This window comes from Oncorhynchus tshawytscha, linkage group LG02 (genome assembly GCF_018296145.1).
Source record: "Oncorhynchus tshawytscha isolate Ot180627B linkage group LG02, Otsh_v2.0, whole genome shotgun sequence".
NCBI classification, from domain to species: domain Eukaryota; kingdom Metazoa; phylum Chordata; class Actinopteri; order Salmoniformes; family Salmonidae; genus Oncorhynchus; species Oncorhynchus tshawytscha.
Genome location: NC_056430.1, coordinates 37,557,754 through 37,567,887, shown reverse-complemented (window position 1 = coordinate 37,567,887; position 10,134 = coordinate 37,557,754). Strand labels below are relative to the sequence as shown.

General features: G+C 40.9%; 1 protein-coding gene across 3 annotated transcripts in view; it reads left to right on the top strand.

Moving 5' to 3' along the window:
* The first annotated feature begins 1,006 nt into the window (after positions 1–1,006).
* Positions 1,007–10,134, top strand: part of LOC112216352 (arf-GAP with GTPase, ANK repeat and PH domain-containing protein 1) — a 49,414-nt gene continuing 40,286 nt past the window's right edge. For 2 of the 3 annotated variants that reach the window (XM_024376306.2, XM_042297975.1), the window contains exon 1: positions 1,007–1,476. In XM_024376306.2, the coding sequence (XP_024232074.1) occupies positions 1,314–1,476 (163 nt within the window). In that variant the 5' untranslated portion in view covers positions 1,007–1,313. The remainder of the gene's footprint in view (positions 1,477–10,134) is intronic. The other variant, XM_024376315.2, reaches the window with a different exon arrangement.

Sequence of the window (10,134 nt, the reverse complement as noted above, 5' to 3'; positions counted from 1 at the left end):
TGGACAAGCAAAATATTTTGGCCTCTGCCCTTGACAAAGTGGGCACTGTTTATCAAAGGGTGGCATCAGCACTCACTTAAAAAGCCCATATGCCACTGGTTGAGAAAAATGTTCATTGTTTTTGGGCAGAATTAAGTGAGGTTTTATGTGTTGTTGTTTGAGGTTTAGTTCAGAAAATGCCAGTTTGGCCAGTTTAGTTCAGAAAATGCCGCCCTCGTCAATCTGCCGCCATAAGAACCCTCCTAATCCTGCCTAATGAGTTGGCCGGCCATGACTGTTCATGACAAAAACTGTTTACACACCTCTTAAAGCTTATTTCCTGCATCTCTATACATTTTGTCATGGGGTGTAAAATGTAAGTGTTCAGAAACATATCCTATTCTTATTTACAGTAAAAGTTATTTAAGATGAATTTATATTGGGCCCAACATAATTCGAAACACTACCAAAACAAACTGCAAATGCATCCAAGAAGTTTGTAGTCACATGCTCGATGTAATCATTGCGTGATACGAATAGTGAATTTGTATAATTATCTATAACACCTTCAAATTGGTGGACTAGATACAGTATATAAAACGCATTAGTTTCTAAACAGTGAATCGGATATGTATGAAAATACCCTCAAATATAAGGTGACATTATGTACTTTCGCCTAATATAAAACATTCGATCTCAAATCGATAATTCTGGAGTATTGAGTCAAATGAAATGTTTTCGCTTCAATGTCCAAATAAATGTAGGGCGTACTTCACTTGTATTCCTACAAAGCCACATACACACACAACCCACTGTGAAAAGACTGGTTGAATCAAAGTTGTTTCCAGTAATTTAAACCCCCCAAAATAAGTGATGACGTTGAATCAACGTGGAAAACAGATTGGATTGGCAAAAAGTAATCAACATAAAGACATTTAAGTCCAATGACATAGTGATTTTTTATTTATTTCACAACTCAACCAAATGTACATCAACATTAGACGTTGGACTGACGTCTGTGCCCAGTGGGAAACACTGTCTCCATGAGGTGTCATATTTTTTCAGAGGACAAAACGAGTCCGACTCATCAGCATTCTTCTTTGCAGCTCTTTAAAACAAGGAAGTAGTCGTTGTAAGGCACAAACGGAACAAGAAATTTGCTCAAATGAATAAAGTACTTTTGATTGATGATGTAGGCTACTTTGCAGACAGAAGCTCTTATTAAACTGAATACATAGGTTCGATTAGCTTTGGTTGAACTGTTTGGAGAAGTGCGCGCAGGTGGATAACGAATGTCAATCTCGCGCATGTAATCACCAGAGACAGGTGTCATTATGAACAGCAGCAACAAGTTAGCGCTTTCCAATGCAATTCGGACCGAGGTACGGCGCTATGAAATTGTGAAGAACAACTTTGCCAAACTTTTTAAGCAGTTGGAGAGCGTCGACGACCTACAGCTTCGCTCTGGTTTAAACGTTCACCTTCACAGCATCCAAGGTAAGCAATTCAATAGGCCTAGCCCCATGACCTGCCATTGGCCCCTCATCCCAGTTTATCATGCAAGGAGTTGTCCTGACAACCGACAAATAGTGGACGCATTTTCATTAAAATCAAAATGATAGCCTACCTGTAATTAAAATACACCACTTTAAAACGTCATTTCAAAGTGCTGGCAACTTGATAGGCTAATATATGTTCCTTTAGCCTAGTCCAAGTGTTCCCAAACTTTTTCACTCGGGTCCCCCTTCCAGCATTGGAGAACGTCCTGCGCCCCCAGCAAAACTAGAATAGTCCCACTAAGCAAAATGACTTGAAATGACTTCTAAAACATAACTTAAACGTCTGAAAAGACTAGTTCAATTTAGGTTCTGAATGAAACGTGAAAATCTATTTTCCGTATGTTTAAAATACTTTTTTTTCAGGATGTTGAAAAGGCATATTTTCCGGACGTTGAAAGTACGTATTTTCCAGATGTTGAAATCGGGTACATTTTCGGTTCTGAATAAAAGTTGAAAATAAGTCATTTGTAGATGTCTATGTTTGGGCCGAATCAAGGCTGGTCAGACCGGACCAAATCTGAACCAAAAATAGACGTCTATGATTGGTTCAGATTTGGTCCGGACCGGAACAAATCTGAACCAAAAATAGACGTCTATGATTGGTTCAGATTTGGTCCGGACCGGAACAAAAACCAATGTCTGTGGAAATCAAGGCCGGTACAGAACTGCAACAAAAAATACGTCCAAAAGGTGTAGGCATCGGTACATGCTTATAGGCATCGGTACATGCTTACTGAGGTGTAGCCCACAGTGTTGTCTGAAATTGAATTTTATGAATGCCCGTCAATGTTATGTTGTCTATAAACACCAAGAAACGATATCCGGACAGGACCGAAAAAAGACGTTGGCTCGTGCATACTTGGGTATAGCCTACCATGTCTGCCACAATGGAATTTTATCAATGCTCATCTGTGTTGTTGGCCCACCATTTGTAAAACAGGCCATTGCATTGGCTTTATTAGTCTTAATTCCTGTGACTAATCAATTTGGTTATTTAAGTTCTGAATATAATTTACCCAACTTTATCAGGAGTTATCGTGAGCCTATTTGCAATGTGTTCACACAGCGGGAAATGCAGAAGTATTTTCTTTGTCGCTATGATCAACTTTCAACAACTGATCATGACAATGGGGTGAAAATCCTACACAACAGTTGTGATTGTCCATTCCATATTGTCTATTTTATTTAGTGCCATTTAGGTTAGGCTATTTGATCGGAGAAACCTGGACTAGTTGATCTGGACATTTCTGACAAGTATAAAAAGGTATCAAATCTAATTTTACATACACATTTTACGTACACTTTTACATAGTGGGGCAAAAAAGTATTTAGTCAGCCACCAATTGTGCAAGTTCTCCCACTTAAAACGATGAGAGAGGCCTGTAATTTTCATCATAGGTACACTTCAACTATAATAGACAAAATGAGAAAAAAAATCCAGAAATCACATTGTAGGATTTTTAATGAATTTATTTGCAAATTATGGTGGAAAATAAGTAAATATTCATAATATTATTAATAAATATAATACAATAAAATAAAAATGAAAATTTGAAAAATTAATCAGTATATTTGAATTTTAACCATAACATATGTTGTAATATTTGTTCTATCTTTTCTGGGGGATGAAACTGAAATTGTAACCAGCTTTGTATGACTTTTTTAAGAAAAGGCAATACTTTAAACAAAATATAATTTTCAATTAGTCAAAAATGAGAATTTTTTATCTGTATAAAGACTTTTTTTTAACAAAGGATGAGCCTTTCTTAATAATCTACTGGAGAACCATTTTGGGTTTAAGTTTAACTTATGTATGTGTGAAGCTTTTAGTGAGAGGTTTAAAGCTATAATATTTAATCATTTTTGCCCCACAAACTCAGTCATTATATAAATAGACACATTTAATTTTGTCGTTTTAAAGTCGTCTGGAGTAGGCAGTGCCATTAGTAAGTAAGTAAACTGTGATAGGAACAAAGAGTTAATCAATGTGATTTTTCCATAAATAGACAAGCATTTACCTCTCCATGGTTGTAGAATCTTATCTATTTTTGTTAACTTTCTATTGAAATTGATTGTGGTAAGTTAAATTATATTTTTGAGATGTGAATACCAAGTATTCACATACTTGCCCATTTTATTGGTAAACTACAAGGTAGTGTAAACACTTTTTTTAAACAATCCAATACGTAATATGGTACACTTGTCATAATTAGATTTTAATCCAGAGAGTCTAGAAAAGTGATCAAGATCTTTAATGAGACTGTGCAGGGATCCCGATTGCAGACTAGAGTCATCAGCATACATTGACACTTTTTGTTTTTATCCCCTGGATTTCTAACCCATTGATTATCTTGTTGGATACATTTTAAATAGCTAGCATTTCAATGGCCATTGTTTTACTCATTTTAAAAGCTCAATACTTTCTGAGAAGTAACCATTATTTACTTATTTAGCCCCCCCCCACCCTTGATTATCTTTTTAGCCTTCCTGTGACATTGGGTACTGTAGGTGTCCTGGATGGCAGGCAGTGTGTCCCCTGTGATCCATTGGGCAGACCGTACCACCCTCTGGAGGGGCCTCCAGTTGTGGGCGGTGCAGTTGCCATACCAGGCGGTGATGCAGCCCGACAGGATGCTCTCAATTGTGCATCTTTAAAGTTTGTGAGGGTCTTAGGGGCCAAGACAAATTTCTTCAGCCTCCTGAGGTTGAAGAGGCGCTGTTGTGCCTTCTTCACCACGCTGTCTGTATGTGTGTAGACCATTTCAGATTGTCAGTGATGTGTACGCCGAGGAACTTGAAGCTTTTCACCTTCTCCACTGCGGTCCTGTGGATGTGGGCGTGCTCCCTCTGCTGTCTCCTGAAGTCTACAAACATCTCTTTCGTTTTGTTGAGGGAGAGGTTAATTTCCTGGCAGCACTCCGTGAGGGCCCTCATCTCCTCCCTCTTGGCTGTCCCGTCATTGTTGGTAATCAGGCATACTACTATTATGTCGTCTGCAAACTTGATAATTGAGTTGGAGGGTGCTATGGTGTTGAATGCTGAGCGTGGCCACGTAGTCATGGGTGAACAGGGAGTACAGGAGGGGGCTGAGCACCCACCCTTGTGGTCCCCCTGTGTTGAGGATCAGCGTAGGGAGGTGTTGTTTCCTACCTTCACCACCTGGTGGCGGCCTGTCAGGAAGTGCAGGAACCAGTTGCACAGTGGGGTTCAGACCCAGGGCCCCGTGCTTAATGATGAGCTTGGAGGGTGCTATGGTGTTGAATGCTGAGCTATAGTCAGTGAACAGCATTCTTACATACAGTTGAAGTCGGAAGTTTACATACACCTTAGCAGAATACATTTAAACTCAGTTTTTCACAATTCCTGACATTTAATCCTAGTAAAAATTCCCTGTCTTAGGTCAGTTAGTATCACCACTTTATTTTAAGAATGTGAGATGTTAGAATAATAGTAGAGAGAATGATTTATTTCAGCATTCATTTCTTTCATCACATTCCCAGTGGGTCAGAAGTTTACATACACTCAATTAGTATTTGGTAGCATTGCCTTTAAATTGTTTAACTTGGGTCAAACATTTTGGGGAGCCTTCCACAAGCTTCCCACAATAAGTTGGTTGAATTTTGGCCCATTACTCATGACAGAGCTGTTGTAACTGAATCAGGTTTGTAGACATCCTTGCTTGCACATGCTTTTTCAGTTCTGCCCACACATTTTCTATATGATTGAGGTCAGGGCTTTGTGATGGCCACTCCAATACCTTGACTTTGTTGTCCTTAAGCCATTTTGCCACAACTTAGTATGCGTGGGGTCATTGTCCATTTGGAAGTCCCATTTGCGACCAAGCTTTAATTTCCTGACTGATGTCTTGAGATGTTGCTTCAATATATCCACATAATTGTCCTCCCTCATGATGCCATCTATTTTGTGAAGTGCACCAGTCCCTCCTGCAGCAAATCACCCCCACAACATGATGCTGCCACCCCCGTGCTTCACAGTTGGGGTGGTGTTCTTCGGCTTGCAAGCCTCCCCCTTTTTCCTCCAAACATAACGATGGCCATTATGGCCAAACAGTTCTATTTTTGTTTCATCAGACCAGAGGACATTTCTCCAAAAAGTACAATCTTTGACCCATGTGCAGTTGCAAACCATAGTCTGGCTTTTTTATGGTGGTTTTGGAGCAGTGGCTTCTTCCTTGCTGAGTGGCCTTTCGGGTTATGTCGCTATAGGACTCATTTTTACTGTGGATATAGATACTTTTGTACCTGTTTCCTCCAGCATCTTCACAAGGTCCTTTGCTGTTGTTCTGGGGTTGATTTGCACTTTTCGCCCCAAAGTACGTTCATCTCTAGGAGACAGAGCGCGTCTCCTTCCTGAGTAGTATGATGGCTGCGTGGTCCCATGGTGTTTATACTTGCGTACTATTGTTTGTACAGGTGAATCTGGTACCTTCAGGCATTTGGAAATTGCTCCCAAGGATGAACCAGACTTGTGGAGGTCTACAATTTTTTTTCTGAAGTCTTGGCTGATTTCTTTAGATTTTCCAATGATGTCAAGTAACAAGGCACTGAGTTTGAAGGTAGGCCTTGAAATACATCCACAGATACACCTCCAATTGACTCAAATGATGTCAATTAGCCTATCAGAAGCTTCTCAAGCCATGTCATCATTTTCTGGAATTTCCAAGCTGTTTAAAGACACAGTCAACTTAGTGCATGTAAACTTCTGACCCACTGGAATTGTGATACAGTGAATTATATGTGAAATCATCTGTCTGTAAACAATTGTTGGAAAAATAACTTGTCATGCACAAAGTAGATGTCCTAACCGACTTGCCAAAACTATAGTTTATAAACAAGAAATTTGTGGAATGGTTGAAAAACGAGTTGTAATGACTCCAACTTAAGTGTATGTAAACTTCCGACTTCAACTGTAGGTATTTCTCTTGTCCAGGTGGGATAGGGCAGTGTGTTAGCAGATCACATTACTTGTATCTGCTCTGCGATTGGACGATACATACCGCAATGCTGTATGTTATGAAAGATGGCGCTGTTTTACGGGCTCACCGGTCAAAAGTTTTAGAACACCTACTGGGGGTTTTACTGTACTTTTTACTATTATCTACATTATAGAGTAATAGTGAAGACATCAACACTATGAAATAACACATATGGAATCATGTTGTAACCAAACAAGTGTTAAACAAATCAAAATATATTTGAGATTCTTCAAATAGCCACCCTTTGCAAATAGCCACCGTCATACAACTGCACATGGGGACAAAGATTGTACTTTTTGGAGAAATGTCATCTGGTCTGATGAAACAAAAATATAACTGTTTGGCCATAATGACCATCGTTATGTTTGGAGGAAAAAGGGGGAGGCTTGCAAGCTGAAGACACCATCCCAACCGTGAAGCACAGTGGTGGCAGCATCATGTTGTTGGGGTGCTTTGCTGCAGGAGGGACTGGTGCACTTCACAAAATAGATGGCATCATGAGGGAGGACAATTATGTGGATATATTGAAGCAACATCTCAAGACATCAGTCAGGAAGTTAAAGCTTGTTTGCAAATGGGTCTTCCAAATGGACAATGACCCCATGCATACTTCCAAAGTTGTGGCAAAATGGCTTAAGGACAACAAAGTCAAGGTATTGGAGTGGCCATCACGAAGCCCTGACCTCAATCCTATTGAAAATTTGTGGGCAGAACTGAAAAAGCGTATACGAGCTAGGAAGTCTACAAACCTGACTCCGTTACACAAGCTCTGTCAGGAGGAATGGGCCAAAATTCAACCAACTTATTGTGGGAAGCTTGTGGAAGGCTACCCAAAATGTTTGACCCAAGTTAAACAATTTAAAGGCAATGCTAGCAAATACTAATTGAGTGTATGTAAACTTCTGACAGACTGGGAATGTGATGAAAGAAATAATTCTCTCTACTATTATTCTGACATTTCACATTCTTAAAATAAAGTGCCACCTAAGATGACACCTAAGACAGGGCATTTTTACTTGGATTAAATGTCAGGAATTGTGAAACTGAGTTTAAACATATTTGGCTAAGGTGAATGCAAACTTCCGACTTCAACTGTACCAGTCCCGTGTTTACTTTAATTCTACTAACTGTAAAGCTGTAAATGTGGTAGAGGATGTTGTTGAATTTACTATTCAAATATTGTATCTGAATCTAACGTCAAACAAACCTCCATGCCCTGAACTAACAATCGTGACAATATAATGAGCAATCAGGTTGATTGTGCATTTATGCAAGTTGTGGTTACCGATAGCGTGCCCCTTGAGACGTTTTCATGGCAGCGATACTCGTCATTGTTGGCCCTATTTCCTCTGTCTCTCTGCAAAGCCACTTCCTGCCTCAAGGAGACAGGCAGAGTATGTATTGGTACAGCTTCCTCCCTCCCCTGTACTCTACTTAATTTACAATTCAAAATTTGCTTTACTCCTACAATGTTTATTTTATCACACACTTTTACAGTGTCTCCTCATGTACACTCCCTGGACTTAACCCAAATCAAGCACCTCAAAAATGCTCTCCCGCCCCCTGTCTTACGTCTATCCTATCTCATCTCTTCTGTCCCTCCACCTTGTGTTGTCATTTAGCCTTTCCTCACAGCAGGTATCACTCCTCGTTAGGAGACACTATTCACCTTCAATAGCATCTCTATGAGACACAGAGGAAGAGACCGAGACCGAACTCACTGCAACACACCACCTGGCTTCTCTCTACTGGTGTGGCAGTTAGATTATATCCTAATCTCCAGTCCTAATCATTCAGATGCAGACTTGTCAGCCTCGTCTAGTTTCTTTCTTTGTGTTATTGCAGATCTCATATTTTGCAGTTACGAGGCAATTAGGACAATTTGAAACACCCCGGATCTTCTCTCAAGAGCTCTGATTCGATTTCTGAACCCACTCACCCTCTCCCACTGTGTGTGTGAGTGTTTCAATCTGCAGTGTCTGTGTGTAAGGTGTGTATGCACATCATTTCTACACACTAATTTATGTGTTTTCCATTATTTCATTTGCATTGCGGAAGTGTCAAGTGTCATTAGTTTTGTATGTGCGTGTGCCCAATTTCTGATTGCCTGCGTAGGGGTCTCCTAAGTCCCACCCATCCCCCTTTCTACTTAACATTGCATACACACACACACACCGCCCACACCCTTCATGGCAGGAGGATGTTAATCGTCATTACGATGTGGCCGGGGAGGCTAAATGTTGATTTAATTCCTCTATGGAAGGATCACATAATGCCCTTGTCACACAGCCGGGCCTAGCCTCCCTTCCAGACTTGGAGAAAAATAAATGTGTCCCTTTAAGAAAGAGGTCACACCTCAGGCCAAAATGAATGTAGTCTGATGCCGGTGATTACACCAGAATGCAGAACATGTGTCAACTATCAGATTAGCAAAAGGAGAGTGGTGGTGTGGCTCTCCAGAGCAGCATTTTAGTTATGCAGGTGGTGTGTTGGAATGCACAGGGCCGTGGTCCCCAGTGGTAAGGGAATGCACTCTTTCTTGGTGGTTGACTTGATAAATGTCACAACAGCATAAAAGAAGAATGACAACAATGGCTTCGCCACCCCTCAGTGGAATGTTTGGATTGTTTGTCTCCTCATTCCAGGGTTTTTCTTTATTTTTACTATTTTCTACATTGTAGAATAGTAGTGAAGACATCAAAATTATGAAATAACACATGGAATTATGTACTAACCAAAAAAGTGTTAAACAAATCAAAATATATTTGAGATTCTTCAAAGTAGCCACCCTTTGCCTTGATGACAGATTTGCACACTCTTGGCATTCTCTCAACCAGCTTCATGAAGTAGTCACCTGGAATGCATTTCAATTAATATGAGTGCCTTGTTAAGCAATTTATGGAATTAATTTTATTCCTAATGCGTTTGAGCCAATCGGTTGTCTTGTGACACGTATGTGTGATGGTATACAGAAGTCAGTGATCTCCATCCTCAACTAAGAGGTGGTGGGGTCGTGGTGTTGGAGCCACGAGAGGCCAAGTATGACTGTGTACGGGTGCCTGGATGAGGAGGAGGAGGAGGAGGAGCAGGAGGAGAAGGGAAGGGAAGGCTTTCTTGGTGCAGGGGTCCCACGGTGATGGTGAGGGGTGCTGTGATAGTCGCAGATCCCAGTGGTTTGTTATCCAGCGCTTGAACGGAAATGAGAGGAGTGCAGGTATGATGTTATTTTCAGGGAGCAGTCAAGGGCCTTATCAATAAAATTCCCTGTGGCACCAGAGTCCACTAGAGCTGTAGAAACAACACGAGGGACAGCCAGCTAGTGATATTGGTACTAAAAAGGGTTTGGTGGAGAGTGATTATGATGATGGAATAGTCATACCTACCAGGAGACCTCTGCTCTAGTGGCTCCCAGGTTGGGATGTAGCGGACACCGTTGAAGCTGGTGTCCCTACTGACCGCAATAGGGACAGAGTCCCAGCTGTCTCCAACAGCATCGCTCAGCTGCGGGGAGGCGTGAGGCCCCTACCTCCATGGGTTCAGGCTCTGACTCAGAACTGTCAATGAAGGAGGGAGAGTCGATGGGGGTGCCGACCATCCTGA